The sequence below is a fragment of the Branchiostoma lanceolatum genome, chromosome 14, assembly GCF_035083965.1.
Source record: "Branchiostoma lanceolatum isolate klBraLanc5 chromosome 14, klBraLanc5.hap2, whole genome shotgun sequence".
In the NCBI taxonomy this organism is placed as follows: Eukaryota; Metazoa; Chordata; class Leptocardii; order Amphioxiformes; family Branchiostomatidae; genus Branchiostoma; species Branchiostoma lanceolatum.
In genome coordinates, this window is record NC_089735.1 from 2,542,889 (window position 1) to 2,555,896 (window position 13,008).

Genomic DNA, 13,008 nt, shown 5'->3' on the forward strand with positions numbered 1-13,008 from the left:
AACTAAATGAACCTATATGCGAGATATTAACCTTAAATAAGCGGACACGGCCTTAAACGCAAGTTCTTGCTTACGTTCCGGCGACATGCTGTGTCATGGCTGGTAACAACACGATCCAACAAATCACCCCTGTCCACAAGTGGTCTTGTCCAGGAAGTCTCATGACAGACAGACTTTGCCAGCAGGTGCCACTTTACCAAAGGGGGTTGGCAAAATTTTGGGTTATAAAAGGGTACATAAAATTTTTTTTCAAGGTCAGGTTTACAAAACCCCCTGCTTTAAAGTGTATTAGCCCCTCTGCCATGTGTCCATTGAATCTACAAAAGAGTCATAATTGACATTTTGTGTGGCAGCTACCACTCTACCAAGAGGTAAACATTTGGAAGGGCACATAACAAACATTCCTGTGCTTCAAGGTCAAATTAGATCCCTAGTGGAAAAGGGCCAAGACACACACTGGGGGTCAATGACCCTTCAACAAGATAGCATCCACATGTAAATGGCCACGCTGAGTGACTGGGAGGCACAAGATAGCATCCACCTGTAAATAGAAGGCTTGATTGATGGACAGGGAGGGGCTCTTACTGGTGTTAGAAGGTCAAGGAAAACTGCTTGGTTTTAAACTGGAACTGATGAAAATATTAGCGGATTTACCACTATGAAATGAGTGGGGTCGTGTGGCGTAATGGCAGGATTTTCGGCCCAGAACACACTTGGCCTCACTCCACCCAAGTGTAAAAACGAGTACGGTATATTATGTGTGGGCCACGACACCAGCAATAGCTGCCTGTGTCCCCAAGTATTGCACTGTTGCAATTCTAATAAAAAAATTAAAAACATCAAATAAATAAGCATACTGCAGTATGGAGAGAACCTTGTTCTATTGGATTGTGACATCTTAAACTATCTTACTGTAAACATGGTTTGCAAAAAATTGCAGCTACTTGATATGTATCAAAAGGCTTGAATCTATCAAAACTTTCTCTGAGTATTCAAACTTGTTCATAACACTGTTCTTTTTCTAAGCTCTACAACAAGTTTGTACATGCACCAGGCTTTAAAAAGCAACAAGTGTCAAACTCGGCTTATAAACTTAAAAAAAAAGAAATGAGCTAGCCTTGTCAAGGCCAGCTTAGCAAACCAACTTGCACATGTGAGGCAGCTGGTCACATTAATGACTTAAAGGCAACCTAAGCAATATAAGGGCGCTGAAAGTCATATATTCAAAATCATTTTTTTTTTCTGATTTCTATCCATAGTAAGTTTTGATAACACTATCCCATCGTGTATCAACCATCATGGAGCAAAAATATGATGTCGTTGTGTGGTGGGAACTCATTGAAAATCTGAGCACTTGGAGGCCAGCCATCATTTCAAATCTTCCGAACATGCACGATTCTGACCGATAAGTCCCGAACGCTTCCGAAGAAATAGTCACGTGGTCATGGCTCAATGTGCTTGGGCATTGTGACGTCACGCGGCCGGAAGTTACCGAAGATTGTCGACAAAAAACGGTTACGGCTGGATTCTGGGCTGATTTTTGGGGGGACCCAATAAATAAAATACTCCTTTTGTGACTTGCTTCTGTGATATTTTTAAACGCCCAAAGTTTATAATAATGATGCAGATGTGCTAATATAGGGAAGTAAATGTAAATTTCAACCTCACCAAACAGAATTACCTTCCCCAGAATATTTCAAGTTTTACCCCCTGAAATCGCTTAGGGCACCTTTAAGGTCTAAGGTCCCATATCTCCAATACTCATCTATATCTGTGCAGTAAGCCTGTATTTTAGGCGTGTTTTCAAAATGTAATTGTGCAGTACTACCACAGCGTGTAATATTTTACATTACAATGTCGCTTATGCATGACTGTGTGATTTGCCATGTAAAAAACGTTTTTTCTACTTATTGTATATAAGTACTGGTAAGTTCTGCTAGTTCACTTTGGTAACGCTGAAGAAGAGTGATGGATGTCACTCGAAACGTCCGGAAATAAATCTCCGAATTTTTATCCAGTTGTAGAGTTTGAATTTCTCCTTATATATTGTTTACCTGGATGTCTAACCTTAACAAACGTACCACAGCGTGTAATCACTGTTTCCATCATGTGGAGTCGTGTGGTGTAACGGCAAGGTTTTCGGCCCAGTGGTCCCGGGTTCGAATCCCCTGGTGCCACTGACACGCGTCGTATTACAGGCATTTTCATTTTTGGAGGTAACGTACAACGTACGGGCAGTAAAAATGTCTGTCATATGCCTGTCGATTCACACCCAGGAAGAAAGGCGCTGTACACTGAAGACATACGCCATTGTCATAGTCCAGAAAATTTTCCTAGTGTAAATTGGGTCATAGTGCTACATTGTAATCTTCCCATATTCTCCAATCACACAAAGGCCACTGTCAAGAGACACAACAATGTTTAGGAAGGAGTCAAATTTCTCCGACAACAAAAGTTCCTGTCAACCCCCAGTTCATCACCGCACAAGGCTGATACTGTAAATGCAGAAATGTTCGTAGTGGTTTTATGTTTGTGTTTTATAACCACAAACTTAAAACCACAGCAACCATTTTTTTTCCAAATACTGCAGCAGTATGTGACTATAGCGCTGTCGCAAACTTAAAACCACCGCAAACACTCCATTTTCGCCTTAGCGCAAAATAAAAACCACGCGAACTTAAATGCATTTACAGTATCTTCCACCAGATCTTATCTACCAAGGTTGGAACAAACCTAATCAAGAACAGAACACGGCTATAAATAGAACAAGGAAGGTGGAGAGGAAACAGCTGGGCTGAAAGGTCCAGTTACTGTAAATGGATTTAAGTTTGCTACGATTTTATTCCCAGGTAGGAAAGGAAAGTGATCCCTAACCAGTTTAGCTCAAATGAAGTCAATGAACAGATGAGCTAATCTTCCACTGGTCGTGACAGAGAAGACAGACGCTATATACAGTATTTACATGTTCATTGTACCGGGGAAATTCCCCTAGCTTTTTTCGACAAGCACAATGAACAGTGGCCTGTCCTAAGGACTGTGACTCTTTCTGGTAGGGGTCAAACCCGGGACTTCTAGTTCCAGAGGCAAGATCGCTAACCACAGTGGTTCTGAAGGTTAAAAGAGAGATTGTCAAACTCCTTCAAACTTTTCAAAGACCATCAAATAGTCTTGAAGGTCTTCCTCCTCTTTTTCTCTTTGACCTAATTAATTTCCACCTCCAAGGTTCTTTGATTCTTAGAATTAACAACAAATATTGGTTGAGTGGATTATGATTAACATCTAATCCATATTACCCAAATTTTGCCCCACAAAAACCATAAAGAGTACAGCTCTAATATGTTAACTTTCTAAAACAAATATCATAATTCATATCGAATATAAGAATTCTCAGGAATAGTGACGGAAATCATAGATGACCTTTGCTGACTCTTCTGATCTTTTTCTTTCCAAATATGGTGTGTCTAATCCTGATTGACAGGTATTGTGCTATAGAAATCAGTCTTCCTTTTCTTCCTGACTTTTCGAGAAAATGAATCTGTAGCAAACAGAAAAAAGAAGAAAAAAATCATTTTTGCTTTAGAGTCGGACCATTCTACGTTTGTCCAATTTGTTTCACAGAAAATATTTTCCGTTTGCAGGTAAACAATGTTTGCAACTTTGCAGGCTAGAAGAAAAGATTCAGACAAATTGTATGATGGACTGTAATCTAGCTGTGCAGCAGCACACAAGAGCCTGGGATGCCGGTAGATATTACAAACTTTGATACAAAAATATACATGAAGAAAGTAAAAGACTCCATTAATCATTTGTTTAAGAAGGCTATGAAAGGACAGGCAAAAATATCTTAACAGATTTTTCTTTTTAAATTTTAGCAAAAAAAAAAAATCATGAAAACAGAAGGCTGGGGTGAAAACTTGCACTTAACCCTGTTCACACCCTGAAACTGTGTGCACCAAATTAAAAACATTCCTCTGAGATTCTGTTTTCATGTTGATTTTGGAATTTAGCATTTTTTCAAAAAATCCGTTAACCAAGAAATTAAATTGGTGTGGCCTAACAATATATTATGTACTTTCTTCTTGATATGCATTTGTTATTCTTCATTTTCGCAAACAGCCCGGCCGGCCCCGGATTGCAAATGGGACCGAAGCATAACCGCAACAGCAACCACAGGACTAAGAGTAAGACTAGTAAGGGGATCACTGCAACCAGGAGCCCAAGCTCCCTGCACCCCGATAGCCTGGAATCCAAACCTATTATAGACTCAGGAGCTATAATAGGTTTGGATTCCAGGCTAGCACCCCGAACCCATAACTGTGTCACCAGATCAGCCGAGCAAACCACAGCCCACATGACCTGCCATCAACCGTATGCAATCTATCTGTAGAATACTGTAATTCTTGTTTCTTTCACTGTAACTTTCTGTTCACTGTTTTCACGGTCACCTCTGTGCCGTGAACTTATCATCACCGTGAAAAACCTGTTGTAATCATTTATGACTCCTTCATATGATACCTTCACAAATCACTTGGCCCCACAGTGAAATTAGTTCTGTGAAAATGTCAATTTTGCTACCGTGAAAATAAAGTGAATTACAGTAACTGACACATCACACCTGAGGTGATTGCATAGCATGCTGCACACATCGTAGATTATAACGTTAATCAGTCTATGAAAACCGAGAAAATGTGCAAAATCAGGTGGCCTACTTAGGAGTGCATTGACACAGAAGGGTTAGAGGTTATCTATACCTTCTGTTCCCTGTCTCGTCCGTAGATAAAACTGTGCACAGTTCCTGTGATGTGGTTTCATCAGGGGGGTCAGGGATTAGGGCTGTCTCCAAGACCTGTCCCTAAAAAAATGTCACGCTGTCCGTCCCAAAATCTGAACTTTATGGCATGAAATTGATGAAAATGTATCTACGTACTTCAAATGACGAATTCAACAAGGAAAATTCAACACATTGTTTGGGGACGGAAAAATTTTGCAGCCTTGGTAGGGACACTGGATAATAGACCGATCCTACAGCCCTGTTTATGTCCCTCAAAATTCAGGAATGGAAAAGAAAAAATGAAAACGTCGGTGTCCTTGACACAGTGGTACAACTGCAAACGCAAATGTATCCACTTTCTTATTGGTTGAAATCAGATTGGCTGACCCTTACCTGATGATTGGTTGAACTGCTTTGTGATCAGGGCTCGAAATTCATTTTGGTGCACTGGTGCACCTAACCTAAAAATTTAGGTGCACAGAAAGAGTTTTAGGGACACTATTGTGCACCCAAAATTGGAGCTGTGCACCAAATTTTTCCTGTAGGTGCACCGGTGCATCAAGATATTCATGTAGGGTTATACAGGGGTTCATCTAAATCGGAAAAGAGGGGTGCTGCGCCCTATTGTTTCAGCCCAGCGCCGCCTTGTCAAATTCAGCTTAATCCCCAGCATACAGCCTTCCCTCGGCGATCGATTCTTCCATAAATACATAGAATTTGTTCCCTCGCCTGTATGTGCTCCCTCTTGTTTAATTTTTCTAGAAAACCCCCTGCATAATATTGTTCTAATACTACCGGTACTCACGACACCACTGCTAAGTCTATAGATGTACGTCCCAACTATGCATAAAATCAGTGAATAATCGTGTCCAAAACAAAACAGGGCTGTGGCGCCGGTTAGCCAGATTAAATCGCACCTTTTTGGTCGACCCTACTTAGATCATGATTATATGAATGTATGGAAAGGTCACCCTACTGTAACTTCACTTACATTTTGCACAAGGAAAAGGAGGTTTTAGCAGTGTTGAAACAATACTGTGGTACGTTTGTGAAGGTTAGACATCCAGGCAAACAATATATAAAGAGAATTCAAACTCTACAACTGGATAAGAATTCAGAGATTTATTTCGGGACGTTTCGAGTGACATCCATCACTCTTCTTCAGTTGTCTTACCATAGGAACCTTCCCATCTTGTTTTACATTTCAATACCTCTTATGCATGACTGTGTGATTTGCCATGTAAAACCGGTTTTCCTAGTTATTGTAAATAAGTACTGGTTAGTTCTGCTAGTTCATTTTAGCGACGCTGAAGAAGAGTGATGGATGTCACTCGAAACGTCCAGAAATAAATCTCCGAATTCTTATCCAGTTGTAGAGTTCTCTTTATATAATACAGTGGTACAAAAAGCGGAAGACAAAATGTGTATTTGCCACATCACGATTTCCATGGAGATGCTACTCTGAAAACGGCAGAAATAAAACCACTGCAAATATTTCATTTTTATTTCCAAGATCAACTAGAAACAGTTACTTTAGCAAGTCAAGAAATCTTGTTATTACTTCCAATAAATTCATAATCAGACTGTACAAACTGTTAAACCAATACTCAGAGCCTGGCCAATATGCAAAGAGCTACTTAAACATGATTTCCTCATAAGAAATTGAACACTATTCCTGAATGAAATCTAACATCTAAAAAATATATCAAAACAAGAAGTTCTACTGCAGTACTGTAAACAGTCGTTAGGAGGCCCATTACCCACATGACTTTCATTTTCCTGACACCTACTCACCTACAAAACATCATAAAGATTCATCCACAACTTCTTCAAACATAGCCAGCCACCCATAAACATCACTGAACACATAACTTTTTTTGTGAAGGTAATAAAAATCATAAAACACCTACGTGTATGGAGGCTTCCTTGCTCAACTACGCCATTAACGGTACAATCACATCAGCTTCACCTATCAAGACCTGCTCCATATTGAACATTACGTCCGATCTCACCAAGAAGCCCACAAATTTGATCTCAGGAGAGAAATAGAACGTCTGTTCCTTGTGTCTCCACAGTTTGTCACAAGGCAGAAAAGGGCCGTTTAACTGCGCTGTCAAATCAATTCTCCTGTAAATGGTATCACACCGGAGTTTTCTGAGTGACTGACTCACTAGATGGTACTCTACATCCTGGGCCAATGTCACATTAGTCAGCAGGTATAGTGTTATAATACATTTGTAAACATGTATAAACAGTGCAAAGATCATCTAATTAGAATACAAGCATTTCTATGAATTAGAGATACCACGAAAATATACACAATGTCATGCTCAGTACAAAATCCAATTTTCGTATGAGAATTTAAAGTTTCTCCGGCAGATTTTATTTGTGTCAAGAGTTTTTGATAGACTTTTGTAAACACCAGATATGAATTCATATCTGTTTCTATATGATCTGCATCTGATAAAAAAAGAGGTACATACACCAGCAACATACAGGGTTGAATTTGCATAGCACAAGGAGCCTGAATGCTATAGAAAGGAGTGACCTATTGCACTTGCACTTGTCACACAACTGGGGGCCAATAATCGACCTTGATCTTCATCTCCCGTGCACCTACCCACATACCAAATATCATCACAATTTTTATCAACGAGATTTTTTTATAGAGTTCTCCTATAATTTACACATTGATATGCAAATTCCGTTACATTTAAGTTTTCATTGCTTTGACTCTCCATTATGTTTTGATTCAATATTTCTAGTCTCTTGAGTTATCGTTACTTCGGTTATCATCTAATTATGATTTCTTTCTTTGTTGAAGACTTATATTTTCAAGTTAATCTTTAATTTATTGCTGTATTATTTGTCATCATTTGTTATTTTTAAATGTTGCTTTCTATTTATATGTAAGGGGTCTTGCCCCTCCAGAAATCTTTGAAAAACGCCACCAGGCGACATGTATTTCTGGTAAAACAAATAAACTGAAACTGAAACAATCCATCCAGAAGTTCTTAAGCCATGCTGACCACAAATATCTAGAAACACACGCACACATTAAAAACAATACCTCATTTTTCATGTAGGTAACAAGACCATCTGCAGTGCAATAAAGGTTGGATGAATTCTGCCCGTCAGAAGCCTTCCTGCCCCTGGCACCTCTGCAGATTGCTCAGCACATTACCTGGTCCACCCAAGGCAAATAGTGCACATAAAATTCACCCCTATAACATTCCACAGAGACAAAGCCGTCAATCAGGGCAAGGCGCAACCTGTTGCCGTGGGCAGCTTTGTACTAGCCTAGTGCAGGTACAGTGAAGCAGGTACAGTGAAGCCTGTACAAGTGAAACACAAGAGGCGAGTAGAAACAGGCTCCAGGCTCCTGGGGATCGAACCCGGGCCCGCCAGTCTACAGGCTGCATGCCTTAACCACTAGGCTAAGACGAAGCTGTCAATCACGGCAGGGCCCAACCTGTTGCCGTGGGCAGCTGTGGAATTCTGGCAGCTTTGTACTAGCCTAGTGCAGGTACAGTGAAGCCTGTACAAGTAGAACACAAGAGGCGAGTGGACTCCAGGCTCCTGGGGATCGAACCCGGGCCCGCCAGTCCACAGGCCGCACGCCTTAACCACTAGGCTAAAAGGTCTAGACCAGTTAGACTGGCACTTGAACCCCACTGTTACACAAGCGACCACAGGTTTTTAACCCCCGGTGACCTCTCCACCACAAAGTCATCACACCGTGAAAACACCTTACTGTATCTTCTATCAATATTGTATAGCTCATGAAATCTTCATGCAAGATTCAAAGTTTGTGCAGATTGTACTGCATCAATGTAACTAGCCAGTAGCTTTAATATCCAACACTCTGCCTTACATGTTCCTGGTTCCTATGCGCCAAGGAAAGACCCTGCTACAGAGGGGTAAATAAATTGGTGCTAGACAACCCTGCATCTGTTTGACAGAAGTAGAAACCTTGACATCCCTCAGGGACCACTGACCACATTTCCATGTCCATGAGAATAGCCCCCCTATTGGTGTCCAGGTGCCAGACCCTGGATCTGGTGTCCATTTTGTCCCAAGTCCTGATGATCAGATTAGAATGATTAGAATGGTGTCAAGCCTCATAATCACCAAGGTCATGATTTACATAGGAAAGAGCCCTGTTGGGAAAGGATGGGCAGCAACTCTTTTGTTTGAAAATGAAGCCCCCCTCCCCACCTGTACAGGGTTCTCTCTTAGTCTCTACCAGACTAACTGTGCCGGCTATAGGGAGAACATTTGCTGGGGGACTTCGGCCATGGAGGGTAACATTTGCAGGCGCAGGGTTGCAATATTGGACCTGGGGAGAGGTCAGAGGTCACGCTGCAAGATGGTTGCCTTTTTGTCAGCTGGGGAGTAAGCTCTCAATTTCTGCAATATCTTACATGTAATCATTGCAGCTAAGGTACCCTATCTCCATAGCCGACTCCCTTCATACAGTTAACTCTATTTGGCCAATTTCTACTATCACTGACAAACGTGGTGAGTGCTGCAGGTGCAAAGTTGACAGCCGTGGACAGATTTGAAAGACATACTGTAAGTACGTTTTCTTTTGCAGTGGTTTTATTTCGCTGTCGGACGGAAAAGGAGGTTTTTGCAGTGTTTGAAGCTGGCAGTTGAAACCATTCTGTAGTACAGTAGAAGCACAGAACACATGTTTGTGGTGTTGTGATTTCAGAGTAAGAGGTCACTGAGAAAATAGCGAAAATAAATCCACTGCAAACATATCAAGATTCACAGTACCAGTCCTAGAAGAGAACTCAACTGTATTGGTATGATACATACCTAAACTTATCATAGTCATAGAAGTCTTGTTTGCTTGAACAACAACTTGAAGTCTGATTTGTTTGTGTTTGTTTGTTTGTTTCTTTGAGGCTTTATTTATGATCTCTTGACTAGGAGGGATGTTTTAAGTCTGCGGTTGAAAAATTTTTGTAAGAAATGGAGGTTCATATTCGCTGTATGATCACTTCGCAGTGGAATGATCTCCGCAAAAACATAACCCCCGCGAAACATTTCAAGATGTACAGTAATTCCCACCACTCCAGCCGACCATGTTATTACAGCAGGCCATCTCCAGCTCAAATACTGGGTTTTTATTTTCCTTGCTAATCTGCAACTCAGCAAAGATGGCTCCCTCTCCAAGCACATGGGCGGAGTCGCCCCTCCCCCCACAGGCGCCACAATTTTCCTAGCCTGGGATGATACATGTAAATGAGAGCCAGGACAGCCAGCTCCGCTCTCAAAACAAACCCTTGTTTTCCTTGCAAACAGGCCCATACTTTCCCAGGACCTGATCTATCTTTGTCCCACACTGTCTCCCCTTCCAGGGAGGATCACAGCAAAACCACAACTTTTCTGAGAACAGAAGCTTACCGAGCATTCAGTGATTTTTAAAGCGCTCTCGTGTTAGACAGATAGCATCAACGCTTCACAAGGAAGATCTTTCTACTACGTAAAGGAGTGATTTTGCAATAGCAAGAATGCTTCACAGGAACTTGAAGCATCTCTGAAGGCTCTATCATAGTCAGACATCTCTCTCCAGCAGGGATACAGTGTTTGGACAGAGCAGGGTGCAGAAATGACACATTTCTGACTTTCAGCACCGGAGGCGGACCCAGAGCCTGCCAGCAGTATGGAGTAAAAGAACAAGTTGCAGAACTGTTATATACACAGCCAGCATTGCACTGACACCTGTAATATACTACGTGTGATATCCCTATCACTGCATATTCAAGCTATTGTTAACAACTTACAGTTAACTCTTAGACATATTTTCTTTCATCTTCTTACCTGGACAACAATGTGTAAACATTTCAAACAGTAAATGCTGCAAAGTAACTGTAGCATTTACCCCTTACTTTTATAGCGATAGTGATGGGACAAAAGGCAATGTTAGAAATTTCTCCTTTTCTTTGTGACATCACGAATAGCTTTCTCTTTATGTGATACTCTTTACCTACGAAACTGTCCTATAGAATTCTTGACAATCCACTGCAATGTGAAAATACCTTTGATTCTGGAGACCATTTTTGAGGACATCTCGATGATGCAGTAGATGCTGTCTTAAAGGTCTGGCCATTACAAAAATCAATCCAGTTTCTTAAGTAACTGTTTCCTTGCATATCTTATCACGTGGATGTCTTACCTTCATCCACGCCTCAAAAGACTAGTTTTTATGTGTGCCAAGCATGCAATAATTGGGCCGTAATGACAGGTATCTTGTACCATCCATCTCGGGGGTAACGAGGCATACTTTATGTTCACCACTGGCAAATTGTAATTAATGGTTCTCCATCACAGTACAGCATTTCTTAACTGGTGCAGGATCAGAAACGTGTCACCATCATCAGCGCTTATTAATCCGCACACTTTTTCAACGATTTCCTTCAAAGCATCCGACTATCTGTATCTGTATACCTGATAAATTCTCACACCAGCTTCGCAGACACGCAGCGCGACAGCAGCTGGTTATAATAATAACTTTATTGCAAGTTCATGCCCGAAGGCTAATTGCAGACAAACAAGTACATGGGAATACATGGGAATCAAAAATAGGTATCTAAGCTACTGTCAAAGTTCTAAGTTAACTAAGGTTGACTATGGTTGGGTTTGACTTCTTTTTTGAAGGCAGTGGAAAATGAAGAGACCCACGTTATATTACACTGTACGACCTGTCACACCTAACCTTTACACATCAACATGCACATACAAATTATAACTGCAAGCGTTCTCTTTAAAACTTTCTCATGAGGATGCCTCTACAGTACTTGATGGCAATGAGATCCACTCGACAATATGAAATGGTAAAATACCAATTTTTGAACACATCAATCTTAGGTTGATTAATAACTCTGGTAAAGTTGAAGGCATGACTACTTCTTGTTCTTTTTTTTTAGCTCGTTAAAGGAAAGTGTCTTGCACGGTTGCACCTGATTTTCAAGACCAGTGCTTGGATGAAACAACGGTAATGTACCTGCGAACGCAGATCTGACCTTATGTTCAGGATCTGACAGTTGTGCTCGTACTTGAAACCACCGGTTGCCACTCCTGGCATCACCCAATCTACCACAGCCCCCTTCTAAACCACAAATTAGCTCTCCACTCACTTCTACTCACTCCTATGTAGGCGCAGTGGATTAATGGGTCGGAAAACACGACCTCAAGCTACTTTTCCAGTTCCAAACGACATTTTCCTTTCTGCCGAGGATTGTTGTGGTTAGTCGGGGTGGGGTGGGGGTTAGGGGGTGGCAGATTGGCGGCGTTAGGGGAGGGGAAAGTCAGGGGAGGAAGTCGAACCGTTCCCTTATTTCTCACGTGCGTAAGTCAGTGACCCCTCCCTGTCTCAAACCACAACATGACAGTTGTCATAGCTCATTCCCAGAACCACAGAGGACACATGCAGGGGGGGTTACTGTTGTGATTTGAGCGCTGCTGTGCTGTAAGGCAGGAGGAACGTTGGCAAGAAGAACTAGATTTTCGCTTCCGAATGGAAAAAAAAACGGGGTTTCGCCTACCTGATCTGAGTGGCATCGAGTCGCACACGGAAACAGCGATTTGCGCTAGAAAACAACATTGACAGCAAAGGATACAAGTCAAGTCCAAGTCGAACCCGTCTTCTTGAAATCTCCTCTTCTTCTTGGAGACGAGTGATTTGAGAGTGTTGGCCATGGTACCGGCTGTGCCCTCGGCCTGCCCTGGCGACCTCGTTTCCCCCACCGAGCTCTTTCGCAAGGGTCGGAACTCTACTCCGCAACTTCGGCGCCTCCAGGAGCGACTACCGGCTGTCTCCGCCCTCCCAGAGTTGTTTCTGGCGCAGCTGCCGAGTCAAACCGTCGGGAATCTGTCGTAGAGCCGTCCGATCGTGTCGGGGCTGGCGATCGTGGCCACTTCGCGCGCAGAGACGGGACTTCCTCACGATCTGGCAGCCATCATGGCGTCTGCTTCCTCATGGACTTAAATTAATATATCCCTCCGCCAAAATCTTTTAAAAATTCTCTAAATTCACATCGACCTTCCGGGTACCGAAACGATGTAAATAACGAATGATTTATTTATATTTTATATACTGCACTGATGCAATTTTGTCCTGAAGGGTTGAATCGTGCACTTTGGGCGCCCTCTTGGGGTTCTATTTTCAGACGGATGGATTTAGGATGAAAACCGCCCATGTGACTTTAAACTCGCGGTGCCTGTCG

General features: G+C 41.9%; 1 protein-coding gene across 2 annotated transcripts in view; it reads right to left on the minus strand.

The window, feature by feature from the left end:
* Nucleotides 1-12,772, minus strand: part of LOC136449028 (phosphatidylinositol 3,4,5-trisphosphate 3-phosphatase and dual-specificity protein phosphatase PTEN-like) — a 40,737-nt gene extending 27,965 nt beyond the window's left edge. For both annotated transcript variants that reach the window (XM_066448801.1, XM_066448802.1), the window contains exon 1: nucleotides 12,403-12,772. In XM_066448801.1, coding sequence (XP_066304898.1) covers nucleotides 12,403-12,481 — 79 coding nt within the window. In that variant the 5' untranslated portion in view covers nucleotides 12,482-12,772. The remainder of the gene's footprint in view (nucleotides 1-12,402) is intronic.
* Between the last annotated feature and the right edge of the window lie 236 nt (nucleotides 12,773-13,008).